Genomic DNA, 14,106 nt, shown 5'->3' with positions numbered 1-14,106 from the left:
AAACCCTATCGGCGAAAAAGAAAATACGGTAATTGATGTTTCATGCTTCATGCCTTGCCCCTGCCCGCCTTCCTAGCTGCGACGCCCGCGATCTCAATCGCCTTCTTCAGTACCTGACCGTGCTCATCGTCTGAGACCTCCTCTTCAGATTCGTCATCCGAACTAATGGCGTCAGAAGTGCCAGTATCAGAGATTTCGGACTCTGAATCTTCGTCCTCGGACGCGTCATCATCGTCCGAGACTTCGTCTTTGGAGGAGTCGTGTTTCTTGCTCGCGATCTCGTCCTCGTCGCTTGAGCTCATATCCAAATGTTCTTCCTCCGAGTTTCCGACCTCAGCAGCGTCGCTCTCTTCTTCACGCTCCGTCTCAACCTCACTCTCGCTCTGGACCTTTTCTCCTAGACCGCCGCGCATCTCCACTCCGTTCTTCACTTGCTGTTCTGGCTTGCTCCTATCTCTCTGCTCATCCCTGTGTTCATCATCTGACACCGACATCACTTCTGGCTCCTCCACGTACATCTTTCCTCCACCCCGCAATCCTGGTCCTTCACGTTCCCGAGACTGTGTCGAGCTCGTAGAATCTCTTTCTTTCTTCTTCTTGTCTGACGATGAAGATTTCCGACTGATTTTGCTGAATGCCCGGGATGCGACAGATGACTTCCGTTTAGGCTTCTCACGACCGAAAGCCGACTGCTGACTGCATTGGCTATCCGCAGAAATACGGGAATGCGCGCTGAGTTTACTACCGTCGCGTTCAGAATAGTTCGTACCTGAGCTGTTCCTGCTATTATTGCTGGAGGCGTTCGAACGTCGCTGTACTTGGGAGAACGACACTCGACTCTCATTGCTTGACGCAGCCGATGATGTTTGAGCCGTCGCGAAGGGGTCTTCGGGGTCTTTGTAAGAAGCAAATGGGTTCTCTGGTGTGTTTTTAGGCATGACTCTCTCTTCGTAGTCGGCAGACCTCAAGGTGTGATTTCCTTCGCCATCATTCGATGCGGCGTAGGCGGTAGAGTACATTGACGAAACAGATTTCTCGGTGGAACCGTACGACCGTATTGCTGCATTGTCGGAGAAGGGGTCGACGTGGGCCCCCTCGGCGATTGACAGCATCGTCGCGTTAAAGTCTGGCCTTGCCTGATCATTCATACTCATGCTCCTAGAACTTCCTTTACTGCTGCAACCCGTCTTTTCGTCCATGTTGGGGCTATTCATACCATTGGACGCGTCATTCGCGAAGGTATATGCTCGCTTAGGACCAGGTGTGAGCAACGTCTCACGACTATTGCGCTCACGCTTCGACTTGGAGGATGTGTCGGTTCTCCGGCGAGTGCGCAGTCTTTGAGAGTTAGAGGGCCTCTTGTCGTCTAGATCAGTATCTTCGTCATCTGAAACTTGTGCCAATGAGCGGGCTTTTCCTATGTCTTCTTGTCGCTGCTTCTCTTCAGCCAGTCTCTGTTGTTCAGCTGCGCGCTGCTTTTGTTCATTGGCCTGCCTTTGCTCCTCTGCTAAATGGTCCGCGTCCTCTTTCTTCTGCCTTTCCGCCATTTGCTTTTTCCTCTCCGATATCTGACGGCGCGCGTCTGCAGCTCGATCCAGGGGCTGAGTTGGCTTGATCGCTCCTGTACCAATGCTCTGTTTGCGCTTGACGTATGACTGGGGGCGTTCGATGTTCGCGTTATTGGCGTCGACAACCGTAGCCATACTGTCAGACGACTTGCGTTTGTTTGAGCGTGGTGTGAAATGCAGCGCGGGGCGATTGGGCTTTGCCCATTCTCTGGTGCTACTATCAACGTCGACGTCTGTCATGGGGTCGCGCTCAAACTCTGAAGGATCTCGGAGTATTTCGGGTATAAGTGCATTCGATGTCTTTGGCAATTTCCTCTGCGCCTTACGTCGTGAGGGTTCCAACTCGCCCTTCTCAATCTTATCCCATATTTCCGACGCTGCCGTCTGATCTGAGTCATATGCGGTACTCGTGGGCTCTGATTTCAGCCTTTTGGTCACCGTGCGCAAAGGCTTTGGACAGAGTGGCTCAGGTTGCTGTACCTCAGTGGATAGGAAGACTCGTGCCGGAGGTCTAACAAGCCCCTCACCTCCTGAGTACTCAATCTCCGGAGTATGCGGCAGTGGTTTCGCGGCCGGCGCGACGTGTGTGAGAGCCATACCCTCGGAGCCGTACCACTGACCGCTATGACATTGTTTACGCGGACCTTCGAGATCATGAAATTCGATGGGCTTTTGTTGCGAGAGACCGGCGATTTTGATATGGCGGGTGCGCTCTACATCGTGGATTGTATAGTGCACGCGCCTGTATGCCCTGTAGATGTAGAATGTACCGAGCGATACCACGACGATCACAAAACTGACGATGATTGCTGGAAGTACCGCTAATGCCATGGTTTTCGAGAGAAGTAATCAGGGGAGATAGATAGTCGAAGTAAATGCCTGATGGTATGAAACCGGTGGTAATTCTTCGTTGCACTTTTGCTGGAGTGCGTACGAAGAGGTTTTTGCGAATCTGTTGCGGAAAAGATGTAGATATTGCTCTTCACAAACTACCTGTGATCAGTCTCTGGAATTCCATTGCTGCAACAGCTAGGACCATGTATTCGGTGAAATGTGCGAACACTTCAAGTGTGCGCTACGAGGTTCATTTCGCCATCTTCACATATCTTGACGACGTTCTGAATTCTGCTCCTGATTGACTATATGTTATCATTCCTCAAAGTGATCACACAGATGCGGAGATGTCAGGAGTTGTAGGAGTATGTGTATTTGTTTGTATTATTTTCATGTATTAACACGCATGCAGAGCTGCGTAACGAGCTTCGCCTCTACACGGGGAAGTTCTGAATGCTCTTCTCATAAGCAGACATCTAGTTGCAAGTACCGGATCCGCTCTGGCATCCGGAACCGCAGTGACCTGCAGTAGATCCGCACCATCCGTACTGCGAGCAGCAGGTACCGAATGTTGAGCCAGCGCAAGTAGCACCACCCTGGGTTCCGCAAGTGCCATCAGTAGAGACCGTCTTGGCCGGGGTGGTTGAACCGCCACCGCTACCACCAGTGCCAGTGCAAGTCCCGAAAGCAGAGTTGCAGCCGGCGCTGCAGTGATCAGCAGATGATCCGCACCATCCGTATTGAGAGCAGCAGTTGCCAAAGGTGGATCCAGCACACGTTCCCTTGCCTGAGCCGCAAGATCCGTCAGTGGAAACGGCGGTACCGCTGCCGCCGCCGCCGGTGGCAGGAGGGGTAGTAGAGCCGCCGGAAGTGGCAGTACGGTACCAGTTCGCCTCGGGCTCACCCATGCACTCGCCCATGGTGACACCGCGGTAGCCCTTTGACTTGAGGTACTCGAGCATGTAACCAGTGAGGTTGAGAGCAGTCTGCTCATGAATGTCGTGGGCGATAGCGAGGCGATGGCCTGAGGTGGGACCACCAACGGTTGTGTCAAGCTTGTTCTTGAAGTTGTTCTTGGCAACCTGGATGTTGGATAGCTGGTTGTAGTCATCCGTGTCCAAGTCGAAGTAGCTAACTACGTATCCCAAGTTCTTCATCACTGCTTGGCAAGCGTCGTTGCAAGACGAGTAAGGAGGACGCATGTATGTGGGATACTTCCCGATAATGTTGCGAATGGCCATTTCGTTCTTGACCATCTGGTCGTAACGCTGCGCATCGGTGATTTTGCTAAGATCCTGGTGAGACCATGTGTGGGATGCGACTTGGTGACCTTCGGCAACCATACGCTTGATCACGTTGGACCATTGCGCTGTGCTGTCGATTGCGCCCTTGCCGAGGTTGATTCCCGTGACGAAAAATGTGGCCTTGAAGCCATATGTGGCGAACTGGTCGAGGACGCGGTCGGTGTAGATGTATGGGCTGGATTCTGATTAGTCGTGCTATCAATACATGGGGTTATGAATGAGCCTACCCATCATCATAGGTGATGGCGACAGTGCCAGCCTTCTTGCAGGCGTAGACACCACCTCCTCCGTATGCGACGCTGCCCCTCTGAGGACGGGGATCGTTGCGTGTGCTGGCTCCACCAGGTGTCTTGTTGGCATCGCAAGCCGGGCCAAAGTCAATCAAACAGTCAGGAGCTTGGCAATGATCTTTCGTCGTTCCGCAGTATCCCTAGAGCAAGTCAGCTATTGTAACAATCCAAGATCTAAGATCAACATACGGCACCTGAGCAGCAGTAACCCGCAGCGCACTTGGCGTTACCGAAGCTGGGTCCACAACGACCATTCTGACCACCTTGGCGAGTTTCCAACATGCCATCCCTTGGCTGAGCAGGGTGTCGAAGCACGCGAGCAGCGACGGGAGGTTTGAAGTCGGCTTGCAAGTCTCTCGGTAGACCAAACATCTTGGGTGCCCCTTGGACTCCACCATGAGCAGCCACAAGAGGCGCCACAACACCGACGGTAAGGATCTCGGAGAAGCGCATCTTTCCAAATAATTAGATAATTAACAATAAGACCAAAGTCAAAGTCTTTAAAGCGAGTGACAGCTGCCAAAGGAAAGTATTGGCAAAGTGAGAGACTGATAAAGGCCTGCGTAGGAACGGGGCGCAATAAAATAAAACAACAGCAGCAGCAATATACTTATAAACGCCAACCCCGGGCACCCATCTCGATGCATCGATAGAAAAAGACCGGAGAGCATGACGTTTCTGGCAACTAATGAGCGTGCGAGCTAGGTATCGCAGATCAAACATCGCGCATTATAGCCAAGAAGCGCTCGCGCCGGCACAGCTCAGAACGAATACGAAGGAGACGGCGGGCGTGGCACTCGGGATGTTGGGGGAGATTTCCACATGGGCTGCGCCCAGAGCATGACTACCGTACTTTGGCGTACGATTGGGATAACAGTGCTGCAGGCAAACCCCAACAACGCATCGCTACCACTGTTAGGCCGGACCATCGAATTGCCGCCGCTGTCATGCTGTCGTTCATGTAGGGGCCGGATATAGGAGGGCTCCCAGCGCGATAAGAACGGCGATAAAGAAGCAATTCACAGTTGTACGACGGCGCACCTTGGCTTCAACAAGCTGACTATTCGGGCGACAGAGTTAGGGGGAAAGTCGGGTACAGAAGTTTGCCAAGATTCGGGAGCATGCAGCGGCGGAACCAAGACTTGCCCAGGCGCGCCTAGCGATGCTGGGCTGTTCTAAAAACAGAGCTGCATGCATGGCGTCGACTCGCCAGTGCCTTCTGCATGCGGCAATATTTGTTTACTATTGATTTTTGACACTGAAGTCTTTGCGCCTTTGCGTCTTTGCGCCTTTGAGTTTCGGAGATTTTGGACATGTGCGAGGAATCTGGGGAAGAGATGATGTAATGCGGTAGTTAGATCGGGGCTCCGCCACGCCATCGGATTAGGTAAGCGCACTGGCGCAGGCGGATCGTGAGATGGATCCATTCTCACTGGTCTAGCCCTAGTGTTGGCTGACACAATTTCATGCCCTCTGACCGTATCGTCAAGATTAGCTCGAGTGATTTTACACGTCTACCTCAGGTATCAATACTATGCCCTCGTATTGCTACTTGGCTTTCCCCGCCCCACCTCTCCACCTCATACAGGAAAAAACTGAACAGGTCTACAGACTACAAGCTCCTATGTTGACGATACTTCTCTTTTCGAGAGGACCTCTGCAGACTACATCAAGATGAAGGCACGCGAAGTGGGTGACCTAACGTCGATGTATGCTCCAGGGTGTTCAGTTTTTTCCTAGGCTGCCGTGTTTCCCCCGTCCACTCCTTCTGCCTTTGCCACTCCCGCGTCCTCGTGTCGCAGGCGCCTTTTTCCTTGGCGAGTTCCGCTCAGTCATATCCGTCATATCCGTCTCACCATCGCTTCCTTCGGCAAAGAAGTGGCTCTTGACTTGTGCGTCACTTTTCCTGGCTGCCTTACGCCTCGGCGCTGAACGTGTGGATGGCGGTGGTGTTGGTGGGTCGGAAGGAGCCCCAGAGGGTGTGTCGTTGTCAGACCCTGATTCTATGGCCGTAGACTTGCGATTTCGCGTGGACGCTGTCAGGGGTTTGGCTCCGCGACCACGTGGACGTCCACGACCACGAGTTGCAGATGCGGTGGTCGACTTACGACTAGTGGATTTTGGTTGAGGCATATCATCCTCTTCGTCTTCTTCGTCGCTGTTTTCGTCTTCTGGAGGTTCAGGCGCGTCCATATCCTCGTCAGTACCTTCATCAGGACGCTCGCTGGATTCGCTGGGCGGCTGCTGTAGCGCCTGCGTGAGGGAGATCGGTGTGCGATATGTACCTTCCGCCATGGGCCCGCGTGACACGTCTTTCTTTTCGCCGTGGTCAATGGTTAGATCGCCATCCTCAAAATCATCTTGACTTGCTGGTAGAAAACCACCAGTCATGTCATCATCGTGGTGTGTACTCTGGTGCGTCCGTTCAGGTACGAAGCCACCGCCAGAATCAGCGCCATCATCGCGCATGAAACCGCCCTCGAAATCGGTGTGGTTCTGAAACACTTCCCATTGCGACTTCTTCTCCCCACCGTCTTCTTCGGGTGACACCCTCTTTTCCTTCACTGGCAATTCAACATCCTCCCCATACTCTTCTCGCATTCTTTCCACGATTCTCAGTCCACTCGCAAACTTTCTCCACAGTCCCAACAGAAACTTCTCCCTCTTGTCCCTCTCTTTACGCTGTTTTTCCGCCTCTTCAACTTCCCAAGCATCAATGAGCATGTCTTCGTGCTCCTGTGCAATCACAACACCGGTTATCACAGGAACAGCGCGTTGCTTTCCAAACTCGAACCCGGTACACGCTTCCGCATGGTCTATGTTAAGTTTGCGACATATGCGCGCCGTACCCCTGAGTGGAACATGAACAGCGCCTTTCGGCACCATTGTGGGCACATAAACGTCAATGTTTCCGTATGAATTACGTGGGATTTTGCCGTCAACAATAGGATCAGGAATGATCCAGTCCGTCTGCGCTTTAGAGAAAAGGCCTTGTTTCACTTTCTCGCCTTCAAGACGTTCCTGCTCTTCCATCTCGCGTTTACGTGTTACCGTAACAGCTCGCCTAGGTACGAGCTTGAGGGGCTGTTCACCCTCCCGTACCTCTCGACCTTCTTTGTGCCAGGATTCTTGGGTCTTGCAGTTTACGACGTCCTTTCGCAGATATACTGGCTCCGTTTTCTCGTTACCGCTTGTTCCGAAGGTAAAATGTCGAACGAGCTTGGCGCCGGGTATGAGTGCTTCCTCACGACGCAGGTGGCGCTCCAGCACGTATTCAGTAGAGTTCTTATAGCCCTGTAGCGTTTCCTTTCCGCCTTCGTGCATCTCTTTCTTCTTTTCTGGTTGTACGAAGACAAGATCGCCTTCATCTTCAACTTCGTCCCATGGCTGACGCTTGCCGTGAGGTCGTGCATAGGGTCGCATGAGCGACTTTACCCAATCCCACTCTTCCCACCGTTTGACCTTGCCGCGTTTGTTGTGTATGGGTATCTTCTCGATCGGCATACGAACGCCCCTTGTCCGACCAGGCCACTTGGGTACATATCTTATAGTGACATCTTTTGCTGTGCCGTCGGAAGAGAAGGCGATAAAATAGGCTGATACCTGCCTCGACCTGTCGGCCGTTCCACCGCGAGCGTAGAACTCGGAGAACTTTTCTGAAGAAGCCGCACTCGCGATTATTGCCTTGGGAAGCGGCGAAACTGCTATAGGTGTATGGGTGAGATGAGAGATGACCTCTGTCCAGTAGGTCGGAAACGGTAGTTCATCGCGCAAGTTGCGTGACTTTGATGCTTTCTTAGCAGGCCGCTCATCTTCGGAACCGGAAGAAATAGATATGACACTGCTCAAGTCGCTGCTATCATCCGGGTCAACTTCAGCCGTTTTGCCACCCTTGTTTGTAGCCGTGAGGGGTTTTGCTTTGCCGTTTGTGGTTGCTGGTTTCGATGGAGTGTTGTTGCCGGCAGGTTTTGCATCCTTCAGTTTCTCCAAATTCTTGGCCGTTCCTTCTTCGCTCTGATTCCAGCCGTAACCAATTGGCTGTAGACTAACTATCATACGGGCCTCAATGCCTAGCCCTCGTACCAGAGCGGTGAATAATTGCTCTCCCAAGTCTCTGCTTCCCTCACATTTATGAGCTTTGTCGCGAAATGCTTCTAAGTTTTCCACCCGCTCGCCAAAAGTATCGGGATGGTCTGGGTCCTCTCTCCAGGTATTAATTTCGGCTTCTAGTGTCGATGGCGAGAGGTAGCCCCGTTTGCGCAGGCTTGGAGTTGTGACTTGGAACTTGGACTTCCAATACGCAGAGAGGTATTTGAGGAGGCGAATCAGAGGATCTCCAGCTGACATGTTTGGAGCTTTCGGCTCGAGTGGTTCAGATGTGACGCCCCAATCGCGGCCTTTGCCAGCGGCCTTGACATTGCCCCTGCTCTTGCCAATGGGAGCCTTCTTCTTGTCTTCGCGAGCAGATGATCGCTTCTGCAGGCTTTCGTACACTTTGACACCGTTCCTCCCACTGTTCTTCCACGTACCCTTCTTATCTTTCGTTACCTGCTCAGGTGGGGGACTCGGCGCCCTCTGCGCAACGACAAGACTAGGACCGTCTGTGATTCCGGCGTCGCCCCAGTACCTCTTCAGTTCGCGCCAGCAGCCGGCCGACATACCTTCCACTAGTATTTTCTGCACTTCCTTGTCTTGTATCCAGGCGTTTCTTATGAGATTATGGTACATCAGGTACTGTACGTGCATACAATGTGTAACGTTTCGTATTTGGCGCTGGATCTTGGATGCGCCCTTCTGTCCATCCGCTTTCGAGTCGAAGGCGGTCTTGGGCACGGCGGACAGGGTGAGGGCGATGTCTCCAGTGATGACAGGCGCAGCGCCATGATCTGGTTTGTTGGTATTCTGCGCACCGAGCGCGTCTTCCCAGTCGTCGGCTTCGCTTTCCTCGCTTTCACCATGGGCCGCCGCCTTTGCCTTCCTTTTGCCCTTGTTTGCGCCGTTCAGCGGAACGTCTTCGAATTCATCTTCGCTACTCTCTGGCTCTGACAACTCGCTGTCGTCATCTTCTTGTTCCAAGAGGGCTTTAGTCTGGGCCAGCGTGAGCTTGGCCTTTGGCGGTGCGTCGAGGGTCTGGAAGACGGACTCTTTGCCTTTGCGAGCGGATGCAGTAGATTTGCGAGTGCGCGCACGCTTCGGTGCCGATTCTGTTTGCGGTTCGGCGGATCGCGAGCGCTTTCGGGAGAGGATGGGCGGCATTCTGATGCCTGGTTTTCGTCAACGCGATCGTGACATAGGGGCAGGCATGGTGCGATTTGTTTGTGAGGGTCGAGGCTAGATGGCTGGAATGATGACGCACTTTCCCCTGTTGGGATTCCGATCTGGCGGGACGATCTTGTGCAAGGACCCACAGTCGCGTAGCGCCTTTTCGCGCTGTCACGAGCGTCTCACGTCACATCAGGCACATTGTCCAAAGTTCTCGCATTGACATTTTACTACTCCAGTCCCGAGCCAATTTATCCCGTGCATCATGATTGCTTGTTTGCTAGCCCTGATCAAGCCCGGTCTAGCCTACGAGTCTCATAGAAGCCAATAACCCTCCTCAGACCTTCTTCCAAAGTATCTCTTCCCATTGAGAAAAGGAAGCGGAAGTTGCCTGGCTTTTCATCATGATATGCGTGGCCGGCCGACATCTCTACGCCATGATCATACAGCGCCTGTCTCAGTTCATCCTCACCCTGCCACGTCGAGCTCCGTAAACACGCCGAGAGATCGATCCAGAGGAAGAATCCAGCGTTACTAGGCCACATGGTCCTGTCAGTCACTCCTTCAATGCAACAATTTGAAAACGCTGGAGCGTACTTACGCTTGCTTGTTATAGCGAATCCCAGCTTCGTCAAGTCCCTTGGTGACAAGCTCTTGGTGTTCACCCAGCACCCTGGCACTCTCGGCTAGAAACGGGTCGTGCCACTCTTCGTCCTCAAGTATAGTGGTGGCTATAGCATCAGTCACTGGTGATGCGCCATGGAAACGCCTGCCAAGTCGAGAAATTAGCATTCCTAACTGTACCTGGGTGCCCAAGTAGACGTACGCTAGAGACTGCACAGCTTGACCCAATTCTTCGTTTCTTGTGACCAGACATCCTAGTCTCAGACCGGCAGCGGCGAAGTCCTATCAACGGATCAGTTACAACAGTTGTTTCTCGAACAGAAGTGACCTGACCTTCGACATCCCGTACATCACATGGACGAGCGTATCATCGATGATACCGGTCTTGGCAACAGAGAGTACTGATGTAAAGCCTGGATGAGACATATCCGTTCGATACACTGACTGAGCATAGATTTCATCGCTGATGAGATGTATCTCATGCTTTGCACAGAAGCGTAGTATGGCCTCGAGAGCTTCATTGGTATAGCACTGCCCTGGAAAGATGAGTCAGTTCGACGGTCCTTTACGAAGGAGCATGGTACGTGCCAAGAGGATTATGCGGGTTGGAAATGACAAGTGCTTTTACGTCAATTCCGTTTCGGCCCGCTTCTTCAAGGGCGCGTTCGTAACATTCGACCGCTCCGGTAATGAACTGATCTACGCCATGGAATGGGGTATAAACCAACTTGCAGCTGTACCCAGTTCAGTGGCAGTCAAAATCATGTGGTAGCGACACCAGGGGTGGCGAGAACGCGTGTCGCATTCTTTAAAGAATACTTCAAGGTAGAAGTATACGTTACCTTACAAACTGTGTAGTCGTCAAGGTTTAATAGTATGCATGGAGCAACACATGACATGAATTCCAGCCACCCCTAGTGCCGGATAAAGACTTACTTCGACATGCTTCGCATATCTGGGTTGAAAGAACCGTATATCGGCATGCCAAGGAGCAAACCTTCATTCTCTCCATCTGTCAGACATAGTGACAAGATGTCGTTCAACGCCGTCACACCGCCAACAAAGGATACTTGATCCATCACCACAGCTGATGCGGGCAAGAAGCGCTTGTTGATGAAGGTAGCCATTGCTTGTCGTAAGCGTTTAGAGCCAAACGGGCCGTCATGATAGGTCAAGGTGTCGAGTTTAAATGAAGGAACGCACTACACTGTCTGCTAAGTGAGTTCCTCTTGTTCGAGTGCAAAGACCAACCTTGGTCTTTATGTAGTCAAGGACTTCCTCGCGCATGAGAAACTATTCAGTATATCAGTTTCCAGACTTAAAGTATACAACAATGACATTAGACTTATGCTTACGTTCTCCGCATTTCTGAAAGACACTAGACCTGCTGGATGTTTCGTCTTGTCGTAGGGAAGATCACGATCTTTCGTGTAGCTTGCAGCCAGATCCAAAGCCGCATAATTGCGGCCACGTGTAGAAAGCATACTCTTATAAGGGTGAGTCTCAGGTTTCTCGGCACCTGATTGCGAGATGGTGTCGGTTCATGAAGCAATGGCGCATCTGAAGCTCTGATTCGCAATGCGGGGCAGCTGTCGCATGCGTGCCAGCTGTACGTGGGAGCTACACAACATGGTACCTGCCAAAAAGGTCAAGTGCATCATAGACTGTGAGCCATATGAAAGGCGCAGCAGGCAGGCATGGTAGTGCCGAGTAACAATAGGGTGCTCTTTGGACGAGCCTTGCTTACGGATATTTTCGACTGCTGCCTGGGAGGCCGCCCGCCTTGAACATCGTGGAACGCCTCAACGGACGATTGGACACGAGATGTGCGCAAAGCATGTAGTATCCGCTACCAGTGTCCAAACGGGATAAACGCCAGATGAGACTCATCAACCTGCGATATGAATAGTACCAACACCGGCTGCAGTGGTTGCCTTGTTGCGTTGACGTGTGGCCTGTTGTGCTGAGGGCTGACTTGGGAGGTGTCGCGCCGTTATATATCGAGTGCGCATCCTCAGCCTCAGGGAATCCGTCTGAACCTTCTTGAAATATCATCCTATTTTGTGATGATGTTCAACGTCTTGTCATATTTGCGAGGGCGCACTTGATCGCCGCCTGCCTCTACGAGAGCCACTAAGCGACACGTCAAGCAAGAAGATACCAGCAGTTGCCGAGCTGGGAGATACAAAACGATGCGTGAGAGGAGTTGGAAGATGCAGGTGAACAGACATTGGGCAAGAGCTGTGAGTTTCGCGCAGGAACGCGCGATGACGCACGTGCGCACGTGATGGAAATCGACAGCAGGGCTGCGGTATACCTCAGCTCTGTTGCTATCGATTCACGGCGCTAAATTCTGGACAAGTTGACAGCAAGTCGCATACCTTGCGATCAACAGCATTTCGATAATTTGCACTGTACCAAAGTCACGAGTTTAGGGAGTTGAGCCGGGCACAACCCCTCACGAAGTCTCAAAATGGTATGGCGTAGGTACCCCGTCGGATTGATCGCTGCACGGCGCCGTCGCTCTTCTCTTCGTCACAACCACAATTGCACGTTGCATCGCATCAAGAGTGCACTTTTATCGCTGCTAACTCAACAACCCAACCAAATCGCCGCGAAAGACGCAGCGAAATCGCCAAAATGCTGCTCGACACCTACATCATCAACATAGCCACACCTGCCCGTGACCTGTGGCTCCTCAGGCAGCCGGCCTCCCTCCCCAGTCCTCTGCCCTTAGCATGCATCTGCTGCGATTGACCTTACGCCCTCTTCTCTATTTTTTTCCTACCTGCGTTGCTTCTCTTCACCATATAGTACCGACCTTGTTACAGTCTGATCTTGCATACTGTTGACGTTCTCACACTGTAGTTCCGTCATTCTCGTCGGTCCCCACATCTTCCTGTCCTTAGGCATCCAGATACACACCGGAGCATGTACTCGCTGCTGCTCTTCACAGTAATTATTACTGCCCTCTCCCGGCCAGTGGCAGCGTCAAGCCCATTCGCAGACCTCGCCATGTCTGACACTCCTATGGATGGGACCTACTCCGACATCGACGACATGCTATGCGAGCTTTGCTGCCTGCCCTTCTACCAATGCATTCACGCGCACATGGTAAGACCCTGAATCCCTCACGATAGAACCTGCTAACAGTCCCAGTCACAAATCCGATATGACGCCGCGAGCCCTTTCTACGTCGATCCCAGTGTCTTCCTCATGCCACCGCTCGGCTTTGATCAGACGCAACCAGACCTTGCACCGGTCTACAACTTTGTAAAAGCGGGGCAGTCGCTGCTCAGTGAGAACGTCCGAGTCATGGATGCGAACGAGACAACGGTGCAGCCAGTCACTGTACAAGCGCATGTTGAAGATACCTACAACCCTGGCGATCGTCTAGCGACACGACGCAATCGGAGGACAGTTCATAAGCGACAAGCACCTTGCCCGGGTGGTTTCCGTTGCGAAAAGGATGACTGCAATAAGACTTTTGACCGTCAATGCGATTTGAAGTAAGTCCTACCATCAGATCAAGCGTACTCGATCGCCAGTTGACCTTCTTAGTCGCCATCAGAAGAAGCATTTGACCGCGCCTCACGTGTGCTTGACTTGTAACAGTCGCTTCATGTACCCGAAGGATTTACGGAGACACCTACCACAACACAACCACTCTTCGTTGGCAACTGACAAATACCGCTGCCCATATCCCGGCTGTGATAACCTCGATGGATTTTCCCGCAGAGATAACCTCCTGCGACACCAACGAAGGCAACACCCTGCCAATTAGAGATGGCGTCGCCACATGAGTCCTCATGAACATTCATTTCTTCCGCAGCTACTGTATCACCACAAAACTGGGGCTGAAGAGGCACTGGCGTTTGTATACATATTTCCTTGGCTTTTAGCAATACCCCTTCCCTGATTCCATAGCAAGCGCTGCTCATGATTTCTGTGGCCTCGCGCTTTACTACATCGTCGCTCAAACGTTACGCATTCCTTTGTCTGGTTAACACCAAAGAAAGGTGGTATACATGAGTTTCTTGATAGTATTTGTTACATGATCGGTTTCTATTCCGCAGCAGAATGTACAGCTGGTATGCTCTTGTCGACGTCGATACTAAAATAAACATCTGCCTCGCATCATAGTCTCTTGGCATGTTTGCTTGAAATCTTGCATACCCGTGACTTGTTTGAGAGTTGGAAGTTTCTGAAGGTCAAGATGTTGGC

The 14,106-nt window shown here is 52.1% G+C and overlaps 5 protein-coding genes across 5 annotated transcripts; 1 reads left to right on the top strand and 4 right to left on the bottom strand.

Moving 5' to 3' along the window:
- Positions 1 to 47: 47 nt before the first annotated feature.
- Positions 48 to 2,399, bottom strand: BKA58DRAFT_456183 (uncharacterized protein; the record flags this gene model as incomplete). Its single annotated transcript, XM_046174588.1, has 1 exon — positions 48 to 2,399. The coding sequence occupies one exon, from the start codon at positions 2,397 to 2,399 to the stop codon at positions 48 to 50; it is 2,352 nt and encodes a 783-aa protein (XP_046026167.1).
- Positions 2,400 to 2,878: 479 nt separating this feature from the next.
- BKA58DRAFT_358814 (chitin binding protein) lies at positions 2,879 to 4,451 on the bottom strand (the record flags this gene model as incomplete). The annotated part of the gene is made up of 3 exons (XM_046168724.1): positions 2,879 to 3,881; positions 3,934 to 4,136; positions 4,186 to 4,451. Coding segments are annotated over 3 exons (1,472 nt in total), but the record flags the coding sequence as incomplete, so codon positions are not given.
- An 891-nt stretch (positions 4,452 to 5,342) lies between these two features.
- Positions 5,343 to 9,292, bottom strand: BKA58DRAFT_382255 (Rad4 transglutaminase-like domain-containing protein). Its single transcript, XM_046170086.1, has one exon. The coding sequence runs from the start codon at positions 9,250 to 9,252 to the stop codon at positions 5,722 to 5,724; it is 3,531 nt and encodes a 1,176-aa protein (XP_046026165.1). The 5' UTR covers positions 9,253 to 9,292; the 3' UTR covers positions 5,343 to 5,721.
- A 136-nt stretch (positions 9,293 to 9,428) lies between these two features.
- Positions 9,429 to 11,366, bottom strand: BKA58DRAFT_456177 (1-aminocyclopropane-1-carboxylate synthase 1; the record flags this gene model as incomplete). Its single annotated transcript, XM_046174587.1, has 7 exons — positions 9,429 to 9,792; positions 9,860 to 10,027; positions 10,085 to 10,164; positions 10,216 to 10,418; positions 10,471 to 10,616; positions 10,819 to 11,084; positions 11,238 to 11,366. 7 exons carry the CDS (start codon positions 11,364 to 11,366, stop codon positions 9,549 to 9,551), a joined length of 1,236 nt encoding a protein of 411 aa, XP_046026164.1. The 3' UTR covers positions 9,429 to 9,548.
- A 1,531-nt stretch (positions 11,367 to 12,897) lies between these two features.
- BKA58DRAFT_400797 (uncharacterized protein) lies at positions 12,898 to 13,666 on the top strand (the record flags this gene model as incomplete). Its single annotated transcript, XM_046171617.1, has 3 exons — positions 12,898 to 12,996; positions 13,042 to 13,391; positions 13,498 to 13,666. The coding sequence occupies 3 exons, from the start codon at positions 12,898 to 12,900 to the stop codon at positions 13,664 to 13,666; spliced, it is 618 nt and encodes a 205-aa protein (XP_046026163.1).
- Between the last annotated feature and the right edge of the window lie 440 nt (positions 13,667 to 14,106).

This window comes from Alternaria rosae (genome assembly GCF_020736505.1).
Source record: "Alternaria rosae strain MPI-PUGE-AT-0040 chromosome Unknown BKA58scaffold_4, whole genome shotgun sequence".
Classification (NCBI taxonomy): domain Eukaryota; kingdom Fungi; phylum Ascomycota; class Dothideomycetes; order Pleosporales; family Pleosporaceae; genus Alternaria; species Alternaria rosae.
The sequence above is the reverse complement of the archived record's forward strand: the minus strand, read 5'-3'. Positions and strand labels throughout refer to the sequence as shown.

Excerpts from the sequence above, each read along its gene's own strand:
- BKA58DRAFT_382255 (XM_046170086.1), bottom strand. The coding sequence starts at position 9,252 with ATGCCGCCCATCCTCTCCCGAAAGCGCTCGCGATCCGCCGAACCGCAA.